At 41.1% G+C, this 19,527-nt stretch overlaps 1 protein-coding gene across 3 annotated transcripts in view; it reads left to right on the forward strand.

Moving 5' to 3' along the window:
- tp63 (tumor protein p63) overlaps positions 1–19,527 on the forward strand; it is a 237,765-nt gene that overhangs the window by 75,105 nt on the left and 143,133 nt on the right. The window contains exon 1 of one of the 3 annotated variants that reach the window (XM_062976932.1): positions 19,062–19,253. The exons of the other annotated variants lie outside the window; for them this stretch is intronic. Within the exon in view, the coding sequence (XP_062833002.1) occupies positions 19,212–19,253 (42 nt within the window). The 5' untranslated portion in view covers positions 19,062–19,211. Of the gene's footprint in view, positions 1–19,061; positions 19,254–19,527 lie in introns of those variants that run through there. 3 annotated transcript variants of the gene reach the window in all.

The following is a 19,527-nucleotide window of genomic DNA, read 5'->3' on the forward strand; positions in this document are numbered from 1 at the left end:
CCACGAGTCCATTCCATGTCATCCTCCTCTGAGCTAACCACCTCTTCCTCCATTCCCTCGGTAAAACCCTCAAAGGAGTCTTCGTCAGATGGTTCTGCAAAGATATCCCGCAGCCGTTTCCTCTCTCGCTCCTCGAGAGAATCTGACTCTCGAGGAGTCTTACGACCACGTCTCCCAGTATTGGAGCCATAAGGCTCAACCATAACACTATCTCATTGGCCAGAAGCAGGCCCACACTTCCCATTGAAATCCTGATAAGTTTACAGTATGTTGGTTAAAATTATTTTTATTTTTAAACATTGTATTGTTCTTTCATTTACCAATATTGTAAATGAAATATTGTAAATGAATGATATGGTAATAATATAATGTATTGTGTATACATACAATATTGATAATAATATTATAATGTAATACAATATAATATTTATTTATTTCAGTATTTCTACCCCGCCCTTCTCACCCAATAGGGGACTCAGGGTGTCTAATAATAATAATAATAATAATAATACAGTAGAGTCTCACTTATCCAACACTCGCTTATCCAACGTTCTGGATTATCCAACGCATTTTTGTAGTCAATGTTTTCAATACATCATGATATTTTGGTGCTAAATTCGTAAATACAGTAGTTACTACATAGCATTACTGCGTATTGAACTACTTTTTCTGCCAAATTTGTTGTCTAACATGATGTTTTGGTGCTTCATTTGAAAAATCATAACCTAATTTGATGCTTAATAGGCTTTTCTTTAATCCCTCCTTATTATCCAACATATTCGCTTATCCAACATTCTGCCGGCCTGTTTATGTTGGATAAGTGAGAGACTACTGTAATAATAATAATAATACAATATAATAATATTGTATAATATAATAATATTAATTATATATTATATATTAAATGTAATATTACTAATAATATTACGGTATAATGGTATAGTACAATATCTATATATATAAAAGGGTAATGAAATTTCGGCCTAGGACAAAACAACAAAACTACACATCCCAGAAACACTAAACTTGGCAGCACAATCCCTCATCCATGCCTCTGCGTTCATACAACAAAAAGCTCCAGCTACTCCAGAAAACGGCCAGGCTTTGAGACTGCAAGGCTATTCACTGCTATTCCACTTGGCCAACAAAGGATTCCCATAAGCCACAGCAACACGTGGCCGGGCAAAGCTAGTAGTATTATATAATGCTAATATTGTGTTATGCTAATAATATATATTGTATGTACATACAACTTGTAAGCCGCTCTGAGTCCCCTTCAGGGTGAGAGAAGGTTGGGTATAAATGTAGTAAATAAATAAATAAGTAATTGTTGCTGGGGGCTTTTTTTTGCACTACAAATAAGACATGTGCAGTGAGCATAGGAATTTGTTCATTTTTTTTTTCAAATGATAATTCGGCCCCTCAACAATCTGAGGGACCATGAATCGGCCCCCAACTTAAAAAGTTTGAGGACCCCTGCTCTAGCATATTGGGAGTAACTGGACTTGTGAGATCTTCCAGCCACTTTGAGTGTCATTTAAGAGAGTAAAGCAGGATTATTATTATTATTATTATTATTATTATTATTATTATTATTATAGTTGTCAAATACAGTAGAGTCTCACTTATCCAACATAAACGGGCTGGCAGAACATTGGATAAATGAAAATGTTGGATAATAAGGAGGGATTAAGGAAAAGCCTATTAAATGTCAAATTACGTTATGATTTTACAAATTAAGCACCAAAAAAATCATGTTTTACAACAAATCAACAGAAAAGCCAGTCCAAAACATTGTAACATTATGTAGTAATTACTATATTTATGAATTTAGCACCAAAACATCTCAATATATTGAAAACATTGACTACAATAACATTGGCTACTAATAAATTGACTACAAATAAAGATAGAATTGCATAAAATGAACTTACAGTAGCAATATTGTCGGAAATTAAATCCATAAAAAGTTCAATCCTTGCTGCCTAGAGAAACAGCTGTGGATTCGGGCGGGAGGCAAATTGCATTGGATAAACCAGAATGTTGGATAAGTGAAAGTTGGATAATTGAGACTCTACTGTAGTACTGTAAAACAATTTGAAAAAAAATATGTTCCTGGATTCAAAGTGTTATTTCCAATGTAATTATGTAGACCCTTACTTTGAAAGTACAGTTGAGTCTCACTTATCCAACATAAACGGGCCAGCAGAACGTTGGATAAGCAAATATGTTGGATAATAAGGAGGCATTAAGGAAAAGCCTATTAAACATCAAATTAGGTTATGATTTTACAAATTAAGCACCAAAACATCATTTTATACAACAAATTCGACAGAAAAAGTAGTTCAATAAGCAGTAATGCTATGTAGTAATTACTGTATCTACAAATTTAGCACCGAAATATCACGATATATTGAAAACATTGACTACAAAAATGCGTTGGATAATCCAGAACATTGGATAAGCGAGTGTTGGATAAGTGAGACTCTACTGTAGTTGTTATACCCCAGAAACTGTTTTTTTGGCTGCCACAAACTAGGGTGAATTACAGTAGAGTCTCACTTATCCAACACTCACTTATCCAACGTTCTGGATTATCCAACGCATTTTTGTAGTCAATGTTTTCAATGCATCGTGATATTTTGTTGCTAAATTCATAAATACAGTAATTACTACATACCATTAGTAATTACTATGTAGCATTACTGCATATTGAACTACTTTTTCTGTCAAATGTGTTGTATAACATGTTGTTTTGTAAAATCATAACCTAATTTGATGTTTAATAGGCTTTTCCTTAATCTCTCCTTATTATCCAACGTATTCACTTATCCAACGTTCTGCCGGCCCGTTTAGCTTGGATAAGTGAGACTCTACTGTAGTTGGGACTGGATGATGGGATATTCATTGAAAAACTAGAGCAAAATTTGTTGCAGGATGTCCCACAGAAACAAAGTTTTTGCAATTTAATAAACCTTTTCCATGTTTCTATGATAGAACCAATTAGGAAATTACATTTATAACCAAGGAACAAAAGTGTTACATTGTGTAATTTGTAGGAACATAGGGAGCTGCCTCTAACTGATAGCCATCCCTACTTGGGGCTTCAGACAAAACTATTTTTGGTCCTTCCAAAAAATACACATTTTGAACTCTGAGGTCTTTGGCACAAAGGATCACAAGAAGACAGATGATACTGATTCAAAGCCTTGTTTATCCCGCTTGAGTTTGCTAGCTCTGACCAGCAAACCATGGTTTCTTTCTCGGTCCGACCTGGAACAAAGGTTGCACCTGGGATTATTTGTCTTCTTAGGGTCATAGAGGTTGCTCTTCTACTGAGGTATTGAGCCATTGGGGAGCATAGGAATCTGTTTTATGTCTAGCTTAATATGGTGAGTTCTGACTGGCAGCCAAGTCTGTGTCTGAAATCCAACCTGGAGAGGATGGGGATTGAATCTTCTGGTAGAAGTAAAGCATGACACTTAGGCAGAAGTAATGAAAAGCACAGGTATAGGATGGATGTTGATGTTTTTACTGGGATAATTGTTTTATTGCTTTGTTACTGTTTTGTTTGTTTTATCGGGCCTGGCCCCATGTAAGCCGCCCCGAGTCCCTTCGGGGAGATGGGGCGGGGTATAAAAATAAAGTTGTTATTATTATTATTATTATTATTATTATTATTATTATTATTATTATTATTATTATTATTATTATGACACCTGACTTGACAGCAGTGCATGTGAAAGACATCCAGGACTCTTAGAACACGAGTCAAGAGTGTGATGCAGTGGTGAAAAAAAAGCCAATGCGCTTCTAGGCTGCATCAATCAGAGTCTAGTGTCAAGATTGATGGAAGTCATAGTATTGTTCTATCTTGCTTTGATCAACTCTCAGCTGGAATGGAGCCCGCGGTGGTGCAGAGGGTTAAACCGCTGAGCTGCTGAACTTGATGACTGAAAGGTTGGTGGTTCAAATCCAGGGAGTTGGGGAGCTCCCACTGTTAGCCCCAGCTTCTGCCAACCTAGCTGTTCGAAAACATGCAAATGTGAGTAGATCAATAGGTACTGCTCTGGCGGGAAGGTAACAGTGCTCCATGCAGTCATGCTACTGGCCACATGACTTAGGAGGTGCCTACGGCAACCCTGGCTCTTCAGCTTGGAAATGGACTGCACGGAGTGCCATTACCTTCCCGCCAGAGCGGTACCTATTGATCTACTCACATTTGCATGTTTTCAAGCTGCTAGGATGGCAGAAGCTGGGGCTAACAGCGGGCACTCACCAACCCCCAGAGTTGGACTCAAGTACACTTAACATCAGGGAAAACCTTTACCTTTTTTTAACAGCTGGAATAATGTCATGTCCAGTTCTTTGGCATCACGACCCAAGAAGGGTATTGATCTGCCTCGGGAGTGTTGTGAAAGCTAATTTCTTGGAGGGGAGCTCTTAAACCAGAGGATAGATGGCCATCTGTCAGGGGTGATTTGATTGTGCTTTTCCGGCATGGCCGAAAGGGGTTGGACTAGATGGCCCAACTCTATAATTCTATTAAACATGTCCAGAGAAGTATCGCTGAAATGGTCAGAAGGCAGGAAACTTTTAGTTAATCCAAGGAGCAGTTTAGTGGAGCTGGAGATGTTTAGTTTGCAAAAGAAGGAACAAGAGAAATATTGGGAAATATTGACATGCACATGGAAATATTGACATGCACATGTGGAAATATTGACAGGGAAATATTGACATGCACATGTGCCGCACATGCTCCCACATGATTCCACATTCTCTTCAGATGCTCCAGTTCCAGGGAAGGTTGTTGAAGTAATTTTCATTAATTCTTCATCTAATGTGCAAATATGCCTTTAATAGCCATGCTCAAGAGCAAGGGACTGCAGTGCAATGTGGCATTAAATTGCCCATTTAAAGAATTGCACTGAAGAAGGAGCACTGCTTGGCCAGAACTAATTGATGCACCATCCCTGAACCGGATGCTAACTCAATTGGATTGGACTCATCCAGCAAAATCCTTGGGTTGTTAGTTTGGTGAGGCATCAGCATTCTTAAGACCTTGTGAAACCACAACTCCTAGGATTCTATAGCATTGAACCATGGCAATAAAACTGCTTTCAAACTGCTTTAATTCTACAATATAGAGAGGCACCCTTTAACAAATACAAAAACAGTGCATGTTATGTGAATGGCTTTTCAGTCTCGGCAAATTATATCCGAGGAAGCCTGGCCAAGTGTTTAGAATTTTTTTTAACAATTAATTCTTTTAATGTATCAGTTGTAGACTTCCTGCCCTTAATCTGAAAAGTATACAAGATAAGGAAAGGAATTGGCAGAAGAGGCTGGGACTTAGATCTCCGGTTGCTTATATAAGAGCGGCTGACCGTTAACTTTCTCTCGCTCTTCAGCCTTAACAATGCACAGAATAATAGTATAAAAAGCGTCTTTGATTTGACATCTTCCTGGAACCTCATTGAGAGGTGTGTTTGTATACATTTGTGATTCTGTGTAATATTCCGCCCACTTTCTCTTTAAGTTGTTATTGTGTTGAGGTCCTTTCTTTTAAAGCCAGACTTTTCCAAGGAAGGAGAATTTAGGATTAAAATGCACCAAATGCCATAAAGGTCAAAGGAGTTTACAAGACAGCATGGAGTTTATTGCAAAGTGAGACAGTGGGAAAATCAGTAAAATGTGTAGTTTGATATAATTCCCTTCCTAAACTGATATTTTAAAGTATCACAGATGATGCATCTGCACTGTAGAATTAATTCAGTTTGACACCACTTTGTCTCTTCTAACTCAATGCTATCAAATAATGAAATACAGTAGAATCTCACTTATCCAAGCTAAATGGGCCGGCAGAACGTTGGATAAGCGAATATGTTGGATAATAAGGAGGGATCAAGGAAAAGTCTATTAAACATCAAATTAGGTTATGATTTTACAAATTAAGCACCAAAACATCATGTTATACAACAAATTTGATAGAAAAAGTAGTTCAATACACAGTAATGCTATGTAGTAATTACTGTATTTATAAATTTAGCACCAAAATATCACGATGTATTGAAAACATTGACTACAAAAATGTGTTGGATAATCCAGAACATTGGATAAGTGAATGTTGGATAAGTGAGACTCTACTGTAATTCCCTTCCTAAACCGATTTAAAGTATCACAGACGGTGCATCTGCACTGTAGAATTAATTCAGTTCAACACCACTTTGTCTCTCCTAACTCAATGTTATCAAATAACGAAATACTCAGAAATCCATAATACACCAAAAATCTTATTTTTTTCCACGTTGGTGGCTGTCACAAGGGCACTTTTGATAGTTCAGTGTAAACAAACTTCATTTTCATGCATAAAATTAAAATATTGTGTATATATAAAACTACGTTCCAACTATATTATGTATAAGGTGTCCATGAAACATATATAAGTTTAACCTTGGGTCCCATCTGCAAGGGTGCATCTACACTGTAGAGTTAGTGCAGTTCAACGCCACATGCTATGGAGCCCTGGGAGTTGTAGTTTGCTGGTATCCCAACATTCCTTGTTGTGATGCTGCAGCAAAGAAGGCAATTGCCATTTTAGACTGCATTAATAGAAGCAGAGTCTTCAAGTCGAAGTGAAGTAATACTCCCATTATAGTCTACATTAATAGTCTAGCCAGGCTTCACCTGGAGTGTTGTGTTCAGTTCTGGGAGGCTTTATTTCAGGCATGGGCAGACTTTGGCCCTCCAGGTGTTTTTGGACAGCTGTTAGGAATTGTGGGAGTTGAAGTCCAAAACACCTGGAGGGCTAAAGTTTGGCCATGCCTGCTTTATTTTCAGAAGCATGTTGAAAGAGGAGAACATGATCACATCCAAGGAGAACAAAACATCTGAGGAGAAGTAGAAGGAGTTGGGCATTAGAAGGGATTTCTTGATAATTTGGTAGTGGACCCAGTTGTCTAGAGATGTGGCAGGGTCTTGTTTGGGTGAAAGGATGGAAAATCAATACAACAATCATCATCATCATCATCATCATCATCGACACTCCCTTGTGATTGCCTTCTAAGTATAGAGTCTAGGCGGTGGGTCCGTAGGTGACTGTGGAGACCTATTCTTGATGATCTTCCTCAGTGAGGACATCGGTTTCCAGATGGAAGGTGGTCCCAACAAGGGTTGGCTTGATGCTCCTTCTTCCTCTTGACCTATTTCTCCCTTTCGCCCTCCATTTGTGCCTCTTCGAATTCCACTGTCCACTTGGCCACAGCTGACCTCCAGTTGGGACACTCACGGGCCAGGGCTTCCCAGCTCTCTCTTTGTGTCTCTGCCTTAAGCCCACCTTTCAATCTCTTTTCCTATCCACCAATATTTCATTTTCCATTCTTCAGTTGTGAGTAGAGTAACTGCTTTGGGAGATGCTGATATTTGGGTGTTTGGACAACGTTGCCTTCAGTCCAGCGGAGTTGATGGCAGAGGATCATGGCTTCAGAGCTGGTGGTCTTCGCTTCTTCTTCCAGCACAATGACATTTGTCTGCCTGTCTTCCCAAGAGATTTGCAGGATTCTTTGGAGGAATCACTGATGGAATTGTTCCAAAAGTTGGGAGTGATGTCTGTAGATGTTCCACGTTTTGCAGGCGTATAACAGGGTTGAGAGGACAGCAGCATTATAAGCAAGCATCTTAGTACCCCTACGAATGTCCTGATCCTCAAACACTCTCTGTTTCATTCGGAAGAATGGAGCCCTCCATGGCGCAATGGGTTAAACCCTTGTGCTGGCAGGACTGCTGACCGAAAGGTTGGTGGTTCGAATCCAGGGCGTGAGGTGAGCTCCTGTCTGTCAGCTCCAGCTCTATTATACAAAATCCCAGAATACTTGTATCTACACAAACACAATATGGTCTATGCACAAAGAAAATATGTCCAAATAGCATATAGTATTATTAAAGTTCCCCGTACAAAGCTCAATTTGGCAGTACCAGACAAAATGGAAAGGAGCAACAGCTCGAACACAAAAGTTATCCAAGTCTGATATTGGTTCCAATGTATATAGGCTTCAGGGATACAAAGTCAATGAAAATATTTTCCAAATAATAATAATGATAACTTTATTCTTATACCCCGCCCCATATCCCCGAAGGGACTCGGGGCGGCTTACATGGGGCCATGCCCAGACACAACAATTTAAAAGCAAACAAAGCAATAAAACAAATCAATCAATAAAACAGCAGTAATTGATAAAAACAATAATAAAAGGTCAACATATTAGTCAGGTGTTAAAAACATGAGTTGAGTTCACGGATCAGGGCCAAAGTGCTAAATATGTCAAAATCATCAGGAATGGGTAGTTGCCCAGCTGACATAGTCGTTAAAGTGCAATTAAATGTAATACTGAGAAGGCAAACCTATGGGTATATGCTAAGTGGGCAAATAGGTCAAACAAAGTAAACAGATGGTTGGTCATGTTGCTGTATACTGGAAGGAAGAAAATAAAGATGGAGCACCGCTCTCAAGAAAGTCTTCGCAAGTAAAGTCCAAATAAAGTCCCAAGTCTACAGGGGTTCCCAGGTATTTTTGTACCCTGTTTCGGGGAGAAAATCCCCTTCTTCAGGATTTTGGTATACTCAGCAACAATGAACTTCTATCTAAAACAAAACACAGAGTAACAAGTATTTTTCCAGCAGTATTAACTGAAGTAAAGGTAACCCATATAACTGTTATGTACTTACATAGTGCCTAATTGCTTGCAAGTAGTGACTCTGCTTGTCGTGATTTCAACTGCGAGTATGCTATTTGGATATATTTTCTTTGTGCATAGACCGTCTTGTGTTTGTGTCAGCTCCAGCTCCCCATGCGGGGACATGAGAGGAGCCTCCCACAGGATGGCAAAACATCAAAAATCCAGGCATCCCCTGGGCAACGGCCAATTCTTTCACACCAGAAGTGACATGTAGTTTCTCAAGTCGCTCCTGACGTGGAAAAAAATTCAGAAGAATGCTGCACTTGCAGAGCTCAGGCGGTGTTGTATTTCAGTGTCAATGTTGACTTTTGTGGAGAGCTGGCTGCCAAAGTAGCAGAAATGATCAACATTTTCTAACATTACACCATTGAATTGTATTGATGGCATTGCAGAGGGATTGGCTTGTGCCTTTTTCTTGATGTTCAGTGAGAGGCCAAGCTTTTCGTATTCATCTGCAAGTGGCTTGTATATCTTCTTTTGAATGAGCACAGACTACATTGTCATCAGCATTATTCAACTATTAGAATCCTAGAGTTGGAAGAGACCTTGTGGGCTATCCAATCCAACCTTCTTCCAAGAAGCAAGAAAATCACATTCAAAGCACCCCCAACTAATGAATTGATTGATTGATTAATTGAAAATACCAGGAGAAACTGGGTTTTGTACAAGAGGCAACTTAAGCCTTTTGCTCCTGATGCACAAATCTCGGTTTTGAACTGTGCTTGATGGTGGCTCAGAAGATGCGAAGGCCCATTTAACTCCTCAAACTCTAATTGTACCGTTGCTGTAATTATGTTTTGGAGGCCCCCGGTTCCACCCTGCTGCCAGATCTGGACAAAGTGGAGTCTGTGATTTATCCCTCCTGCCTTTTTCCCCCTCTGGCTTTGCAGGAAGGAGCTCTGCCATTCCCCAGAAGTTCCCTCCAGCTGCCTTTCCTTTTTTTGCAGCTGGCCTCCTGGCCTGTGGCTGACCGGTCACAAAGATAGGTGCCATTTATGTGTGTGTGTGTGCAAAGGGACATTGGGGTCAGAGTGTGAGCCGATGACCAAGTCTTTCATTTCATTTCTTTGTAATATGTGTTTTGTTATTTCATTTCTTTGCACTATGCTATATGCCTTTAAATTGATCAGAGGTGTCTCAGGGAAATTTAGGTGTCTTGCCACCTCAAGCCCATGACATATGAACCAACTACAGGCCTGAAAATAGAGATATGAAATCTGTAAAGTGTTAAACTGGCTCTGGTTTAATTGATAGCTCAATTGTACTTTTGGGTGTTGCAATTTTGGACTGTATTTGTTTAAGCTTTTGCAAACTGGGTAAGCAGGATCGGCACGGGTTTGTACCATCCTTGGATGGGAGACTGCCAATCAATCCACGAATGAGAGCAGAACCATCGAATCAGTGGGTTTACCTATATTTTGTCTCTCCTTGTCGTCGTTGATCCAGTGGATCTTCTATAGATGGGATGAACCGAAAGAAGTGTGGCCATGGGGTTGCACCGTAATTATCTTGCAGGCACCAGATCTTATCTAATCTTGGAAGCTAAACAGGCTCAGTCCTGGTGAGGAGATGGATGGGAGGCAACCAACCAATGCCAGACTGTATTTCATTAGAAGGAACTGACAAAACACCTCTGAATTTCCCTTGATTAATAAAACCTCATGTCATTCATGGGGTAGCCATATTGACAAACAACTTTGAAGGGTACATTCACAAACAAGAGGCCTTAAATATCCTAAAGCCACCTGTGATCTTGGAGGCTATGTAGTGTCAAACGTGGTGAGGTCTTGGAGGGGAGAGCACCACCCATGCCAGGTGCTGGAGAGACTCTTTCGAAGGAAGTTACTGGCAAAACCATTATTCTGTGACTATGAAAACCCTAATGAATAAACCCCCATACACATGGATATTGAAATGCATGGATGCAGAAGTCTCGTTGCATGCAAGGCCATCATAAAATGCAAGATGGCAAAATCAAGGTTTGCTTTTCAAAGTCTTTTTGGAGAGGGAATATTTTCAAGCCATCAGAGTTGGGTTCCATGGATGCAGAATCAGTGGATGGGGAGTTCTTGGTCAAGAAGAAGCAATTCAAAGGTTGAGGGGCAGAGAAAACATAATTTGGGTAATCTAGGTTCCAAACAAAAAGAGTTCATGGTGGTCTGAAGCAATCTTGATGACTGGAAGACAGAAGGTGTCTTAATATTAGGAATACCAAACAATGTTATGGTTTGGAAATTAGAAGACATCTTGGTGTTTGGAAACCAGAAGACGTCTTGATATTAGGAATACACAGCACAACCTTGATGGTTAGGAACCCAGAAGCAGTGTGGACATTATGGATCCTGAAGCAATCTTAATGTTAGGAACTTATGATAGCAACACCCTCGATATTAGGAATACCAAAGCAATCTTGGTGTTTGGAAACCATAAGATATCTTGATATTAGGAATACCACAGCACAACCTTGATGGTTAGGAACCCAGAAGCAGTGTGGATATTATGGATCCTGAAGCAACCTTGATATTAGGAATTTATGACAGCAACACTCTCGATATTAGGAATACCAAAGCAATCTTGATGTTTGAAAACCAGAAGATGTTTTGACATTGGGAAAACCAAAGCCCATTGTTATGGTTTGGAAATTGGAAGACATCTTAGTGTTTGGAAACCAGAAGATGTCTTGATATTACGAATACACAGCACAACCTTCATGGTTAGGAACCCAGAAGCAGTGTGGACATTATGGATCCTGAAGCAACCTTGATATTAGGAACGTAAGACAGCAACACTCTCGATATTAGAAATACCAAAGCAATCCTGATGTTTGGAAACCAGAAGACGTCTTGATATTAGGAATCCAGAGGCAATCCTGCCATGAGGGATGCCAACGTAATATTGATGGGGTTGGAAGCCAGAAGCAATCTGGAGATTAGCAATGCCAAAGCAGCCTTGATGTTTGGAAGACCGGAGCAACCTCGGTATTATGAAGCCTGAAGCAATCTTGATGTTGGGAGATAGAAGCCACCTTGATATTATGAACCCAGAATAAGTCTTGTCGTTATGAAGCCTGACGCAATCCTGGTTCTAGGAATCCGGAAGTGATCCTGAGATTTGAGATGGGACTTTGACAGCATTCAAAGCCCGGCCCAGACAGTGTCTCGCATGCAATCCCTACAATGGCCACCCAGCAAGGTCTTGTTATTGTTAATCCAGACGGGATTTGGGAGGCTGGGGACAGTGGCTTGCTTAAGGACGGCTGCCGGGTTCAGGGCAAAGGAGAAACCCGGGAACTCCTGGGCCGTGACTCACAGCTGCAGCAACTCTTACTAACTCTCTCAGTTAATTAATTTATATCTCTGCATGCCATGATGTCTGGTGCGGTGTAATATCTATGCGCATGCAAGATGGGTGTCGGGTCATGAGGTTTAATCTTGCAGTAGACTGCGATTCATATTGACTAGGGTTGTCTCATTGATGGACAAAAGAGAAGTTGCATTTGGTTTCCCTCCCTTGCAATCGGTCTTTACAGATAGGCTGCCTCTGACCCTGGAGGTTTGTTCTGTCACCATGTTTAATAATCACAGACCAACACCGACACGGTTCTTCATCTGGATGGTGTACTAAATTTACTACTTCATCACACTAGAGTTTGAATCCACTTTAAATCCACTTTAAGGAGCGGACTTTAAATAGCTCAGCCTCCTGGGATTTGTAGTTTGGTGAAGCCCAGGACCTCACCCCATGGGCCTCACCAAACTACAAATCCCAGGAGGCAGAAAGTGAATAAATGTCCAAGTGTGATGAGGCTCTTATATTATTTTAAAATGATTAATAAAGACATTGAAATAGGTTAAGATTTCATATACATCAGCTCAGGGCTCATCTACACTGTAGAATTAATGCATTTTGATGTCACTTTCACAGCCATGGCTCAATGCTATGGGATCCCAGGTTTTGTAGTTTGACAAGGTCCATAAATAAATACTGGTGCCTCACCAAACTACAAATCCTGGAATTGTAAAGAGGTGTCAAACTGCATTAATTCTACTCCATAGATGCATTTCATGTTATTAAGACCACAGTTACTGTATAGCTTTTAGGCTTGCTCAAATAATTCGTTTTCCCCGTTGACCGTTATTAATTCGTTATTTTCGTTTGTTTTGAAGCAATATACGGCATTGGTTGTCCACACGTCTGGATATCGCGGTTTCGAATCGCGAGAGGCCGTTTTTCGTTATGTCGTCGTTTTTTTCGTTAGGAAAAAAAAGCTTTTGCAAATCCCCCAAACTCCCACCATTCAGGCCCTTTCCTTTTGCCCCTCAGCAAAAGGGGCGTCACGGGCTCAGCCAATGGGAGGGGGCGAGGGGGAAGGAGGCCGAGGAGGAGGAGGAGGAAGACGGAGGGGGGAAATGGCCGCCGCCGCCTCGCCTCAGCTCAGGCCTGATACTCAGAGGTTTTGACATCTGTGCGAAGCTAGGCAAGTGGGGTTTATATATCTGTGGAAGGTCCAGGGTGGGAGAAAGAACTCTTGTCTGTGGGAGGCAAGTGTGAATGTTGCAATTGGTTACCTTGATTAGCATTGAATAGCCTTGCAGCTTCAAAGCCTGGCTGCTTCCTACCTGGGGGAATCCTTTGTTGGGAGGTATTAGCTGGCCCTGATGGTTTCCTGTCTGGAATTCCCATTTTCTGGGTGTTGTTCTTTTACTGTCCTGATTTTAGCTTTTCTGTAGCTAAAAATGCATATAAAATTGATTCTATAGGGAGGATAAATGATTGGATTTCAACTCCTACAGCTTAGCTTTCTCTGCCAATAATGGTACCATATCAAACTAAACCTCCCAAGATTCTGTAGCAGTGAGCCATCTTGGATATTGTAAGGGATTTATTATTATTATTATTATTATTATTATTATTATTATTATTATTAGACCTTGCTCCCAGGAAGGTGCCTTCGCTGTGGCTCCCAACTTATCTATCTACCTTTCCACATATTCTCCACATTGTGTGTATGTGTATGTATATTATATATACATGAGCCCCGATGGCGAAGTGTGTTAAAGCACTGAGCTGCTGAACTTGCAGACCGAAAGGTCCCAGGTTCAAATCCCGGGAGCAGAGTGAGTGCCCGCTGTTAGCTCCAGCTTCTGCCAACCTAGCAGCTTGAAAACATGCCAATGTGAGTAGATCAATAGGTACCGCTGTGGCGGGAAGGTAATGGCACTCCATGTAGTCATGCCGGCCACATGACCCTGGAGGTGTCTATGGACAACACTGGCTCTTGGGCTTAGAAATGGAGATGAGCACCAACCCCCAGAGTCAGACATGACTGAACTTAACATCAAGGGATACCTTTACCTTTACCTATACACACACACACACACACACACACACACACACACACATATGCAGGGAATATATATATATATATATATACACAGTATATATCACACACACACCAATTTAACAAAGTTTCAACCACAAAAACAAAGTTTCTGAAGTAGAACAATGACTTTCACAGTAAAGACAACCCAATTTAACAGGAAATAAGACTTTCAAACCAGGAACAGATTTCTGCAATTATTAAAAAATGGTTTATTATAAAAGCTATGAAAATTTGCCAAAAATCAGAGGATAAGGGAAACGTTCCAAATTTTGGTGAGCTATCAGTGTTAAATGTGTTCTACCACTGTACCAAGTTTGAAGAAGATCACTCAAAAAATGAGGGTGGGAGAGTCCTGTAAAGTCCTCTCCCTCTGTGCTGTTTTTGGGAATTGCGCATGCGCGTCCGCCATTAACGAATTAATTTTGAAAATAACGAATTTTCGTTAATTTCGAATTTTTTTGGGGGCCAAATTCGGAAATACCATCAGAAACGAAAAGCTGCCCCCCTCTAGTTTTGAAACGAGTTTAGAATCAAATTTTTCGTGGATCGATCAAGCCTAATAGCTTTGGTTAAAGGGGTGTCAAACTACATTAATTCTACCCTGTAGATGCACCCCATGTTATTAAGACTGTAGTCAAGAAATCGGAGGGCTAGGACTTGGAAGGGCATCTATGAAGCAGAAAGATATATCAGAAGATAGCAAAGTCATAATCATCCAAACCATAGGATTCACAATTTCTTTGCTTGGTCATGCAAACTGGACAGTGTGGATAGAAAGAAGATCAACCCATTGGAAACATAGTTTCAAAAAGGCCAATAAGCTCTTTTTGGGTTCAAGATGGGTTCAAGAGCTGATGAGACCTGGACCTACAAGAGAAAATAGCCAAGTTGGAGCTGTCATATTTTGGACATCTCATGAGACAACTCAACTCATTGGGGGAAACCAAGCAAACATGACAACCTTTTGCAAAGCAGAAGGCAGTAGGAAAAGAGGGAGACCAGGCTATGGATGGATAGACTCTTCTCTGAGTTTGCAAGACCAGAAAGAAGTAGCTGATGGTTGAACTCTTGGAGATCTTTCATCCCTAGAGTCTCCATACATCAAAGTTGACTTCATGTCATTAGAGCAATACTAATGCTGGTCTTGCTCCCATTGTTTTGCAGATACAGCTTGGGTATCTCTTATCTGAAATGCATGGGAACAGAAGTATTTTGTATTTCTGATTGTTTTCGGACTTTGGGATACTTGCACTTGCAAGACATAGTAAGATATCTTGGAGATGGGACTCAACCCTGAACATGGGATTCATTCATGTTTCTTAGGCACCGTGATGACCTAGTTATTGTGTACAATGTGTAGCACATTGTACATGATAACTTCAATAATGTTGTGCCCAAGACAAAGCTTGAGCATTGAACCACCAGAAAGCAAAGGCGTCACTATCTCAGCCACGCTTTGAGACAATTTTGGAGTGTTTTGGACTTTGGGATCCCAGATACGGAATACTCAACCTTACATAGCAAGATATCTTAAAAGTGGGACCCAAGTCTAGATGTCAAAACTAATTTATGTTTTATTTATACCTCAGATACATAGCATGAAGGCAATATTTTCAGTAGTGTTGCTTATGAACCACAGTTTATGTACATTGGAAAGCCAAGGTATATAAATTTTGTGCCGACAGTACATCACGGATATCAAAGGTCTAAATGAGACCGATGAGGGTTTTTGTAGGAAGATGGCAGTGATGCATTGGTGCTAGGATAGTGAGAGTACTATTTCCTAGTAGACACCATTTGTCTGGACTTGCTCAGACACAGGCATTTGTGATGATGAGAGCTTGCTGGGCTCTCATAGTGAAATGAGTGTGTTGAAAACAAAAAAGTGAATGTTCAATGCTGGCTGATGACAAAGTATTAGAAAACTGGGCTAGGATTAGGAAATTTAATTTAAAAATTCAACATTAAATTGGGCCTTAATCAGAAATATTAGGAGCTCTACAGTGTTTTAATTATGTAATTTTAAAGCACATTGTTGTTTTTCTATATTATGTATGTTTGGCATCAAAGTGTGCCTGTTGCGAGCTGCTCTGAGTCCCCTTCAGGGTGAGAAGGGCGGGATATAAATGAAGTAAAATAATAATAATAATAATAATGTAAAGCAAAGTGAAGAATCTGCTTTGATTGAAGTCAGAAATCAGAAACTCCTCAAAGCACAGCAGACAAAAAACCAGTACAAGAAAACCGCACTACAAACTAGAGCTGACAGCTGGCACAACAAAACATTGCATGGAAAGTTCCTTGACAAAATTGAAGGAAAAGCTGACAAGGAGAAGACGTGGCTCTGGCTCACAAATGGGACCCTGAAGAAGGAGACAGAAGGCCTGATCCTTGCAGCCCAGGAGCAAGACATCAGGACAAAGGCAATTCAGGCCAAGATCGAAAAATCAGCTGATGACCCAAAATGCAGACTGTGCAAGGAAACCAACGAAACCATGGATCACATTCTCAGCTGCTGTAAGAAAATCGCACAGACAGACTACAAACAGAGGCACAACTATGTGGCCCAAATAATTCATTGGAACTTATGCCTCAAGTACCACCTCCCAGCAGCAAAGAACTGGTGGGATCACAAACCTGCAAAAGTATTGGAAAATGAGCACGCAAAGATACTGTGGGACTTCCGAATCCAGACTGACAAAGTTCTGGAACACAACACACCAGACATCACAGTTGTGGAAAAGAAAAAGGTTTGGATTATCGATGTCGCCATCCTAGGTGACAGTCGGATTGACGAAAAACAACAGAAAAAACTCAGCCGCTATCAGGACCTCAAGACTGAACTGCAAAGACTGGCAGAAACCAGTGCAGGTGGTCCCGGTGGTGATGGGCACACTGGGTGCCGTGCCAAGAGATCTCGGCCGGCATTTGGAAACAATAGACATTGACAAAATTACGATCTGCCAACTGCAAAAGGCCACCCTGCTGGGATCTGCACGCATCATCCGAAAATACATCACACAGTCCTAGACACTTGGGAAGTGTTCGACTTGTGGTTTTGTGAAACGAAATCCAGCATATCTATCTTGTTTGCTGTGTCATACAATGTTGTTGCATCAATAATAATAATAATAATAATAATAATAATAATAATAATAATAATAAGGTGTAACTATATCAGCCACCATGAAGGTAATTTTTTTTGTGCATGAAGTTAGAAAGCAAAGGTATCACTGTCTCAGCTATCAGTGTGGATAATTTTGGATTTGGAGTACAGTAGAGTCTCACTTATCCAAGCCTCGCTTATCCAAGTTTCTGGATTATCCAAGCTATTTTTGTAGTCAATGTTTTCAATATATCGTGATATTTTGGTGCGAAATTCATAAATACGGTAATTACAACATAACATTACTGCGTATTATTGAACTGCATTTTCTGTATAACATGATGTTTTTGTATAACATGATGTTTTGGTGCTTAATTTGTAAAATCATAACCTAATTTGTTGTTTAATAGGCTTTTCCTTAATCCCTCCTTATTATCCAAGATATTCACTTATCCAAACTTCTGCCCGCCCGTTTAGCTTGGATAAGTGAGACTCTACTGTATATATGCATACAATATATTATATTATACGACTATATTGCAATATAGTCAATATAGACAATGCCTGGGGCTTGAGAGGACCAGGGCCAACAGAGACTGGATGGCCATCTGTCGAGCGCTTTAATGGTGTCCTCCAGCATATCAAAAAGGGTTGGATTGGATGAACCTTGGGATCCCTTCCATTCCTTTGGATTCTGTTATTCAGAGACTGGGTGGCCATCTGTTGAGAGCGCTTTAATGGTGTCCTCCAGCATGTCAAAAAGGGTTGGATTGGATGAACCTTGGGATCCCTTCCATTCCTTTGGATTCTATTATTCAGAGACTGGGTGGCCATCTGTTGAGAGTGCTTTAATAGTGTCCTCCAGCATGTCAAAAAGGGTTGGACTGGATGAACCTTGGGATCCCTTCCATTCCTTTGGATTCTGTTATTCAGAGACTGGGTGGCCATCTGTTGAGAGCGCTTTAATAGTGTCCTCCAGCATGTCAAAACGGGTTGGATTGGATGAACCTTGGGATCCCTTCCATTCCTTTGGGTTCTATTATTCAGAGACTGGGTGGCCATCTACCGGGAGGGCTTTGATTGTATTCTTCTGAATGTCGGAAGGGGGTTGGACTGGATGGCTCTTGGAGTCTCTTCCATCCCTTGGATTCTGTGATTCAGAGACTGGGTGGACATCTGTCAGGAGGGCTTTGATTGCGCCCTCCATCCAGCAGGAGTACTTGGGATTTGATAAGTTTTGATAAGTGATGCTCAACCTATACATACGTGTGTATGTGTGTCGCGTATGAATAGTACTTTGTGAAATAGTACATTCTAAATCATTATTCTTGGCTTAATGCAGACTTGGGCAAACTTTGGTCCTCCAGGTGTTTTGGACTTCAACTCCCACAATTCCTAACAGCCTACCGGCTGTTAGGAATTGTAGGAGTTGAAGTCCAAAACACCTGGAGGACCAAAGTTTGCCCATGCTTGGCTTAATGTGAGGTCCTTCAAGCCCTCTTCCAGACATCCAGACATCCACAGTTTCCAGGGCAGATTTTCCTCCAACTGTGTTGTTTTTAGTCCACCTTCACGTCTGCATTCGCCCACTCTCCCTTTCCATCCTCTCTTTCCTTTCCCTTAAAGCAAGAAGGAAAAAAAGTGAGACAAGAAGGAGATGGGTGATAAGGATTCCTGAGCCGCCTTAATGAGCAGGGAGAGGCCGCACGCCATTGGAGTGCCGGAGTCCAGGTGCGCCACATTTTGACAGGTAGAGAGGCGAGCCGGCCCGCCCCTCCCTGCCTGCCTCCTTCCCCAAAAGCAGAGACGTATATAAGGCAACCTGACATTACCTGGCTAAGCACAAGCGGGTCCTCGAGACAGAGAGCGAGAGTGTGCCAGCGGGACGCCCGCTGCGAAGTAGGGTCTCTTTGGGTTGGGATCAAGGGGGGCACGAGCCCTGGCGCCCGAGGAGAGGACCACCGCCCTGCGAAACCTTGCCGCAAACATGTTGTACCTCGAGAATAATGCCCAGTCCCAATACAACGAGGTAAGGCATTTGGGACCTTCTCTGTTTCGCCTTCCGATAATGCCGAACCTGGCCTTTGGTTGGAAAGTTTGCAACACTTGGCAAACTTTGTTTTGTTGTGGACAAAACTCAGAAGTGAGAAGCACATCCAAAAAGACATCTCTTGGGTGTGCTGCTTCTCACTTCTGAGTTTTGTCCACAGCCAAGCTGCTCCTTTGTTGGGTGCGAAGTCAAAACAGACACATCCAAACAGATAAATTGCCTCCTCTGTGTTGACTGTAAACCAATGTAACTC

The sequence above is a fragment of the Anolis carolinensis genome, chromosome 3 (assembly GCF_035594765.1).
Source record: "Anolis carolinensis isolate JA03-04 chromosome 3, rAnoCar3.1.pri, whole genome shotgun sequence".
NCBI classification, from domain to species: domain Eukaryota; kingdom Metazoa; phylum Chordata; class Lepidosauria; order Squamata; family Dactyloidae; genus Anolis; species Anolis carolinensis.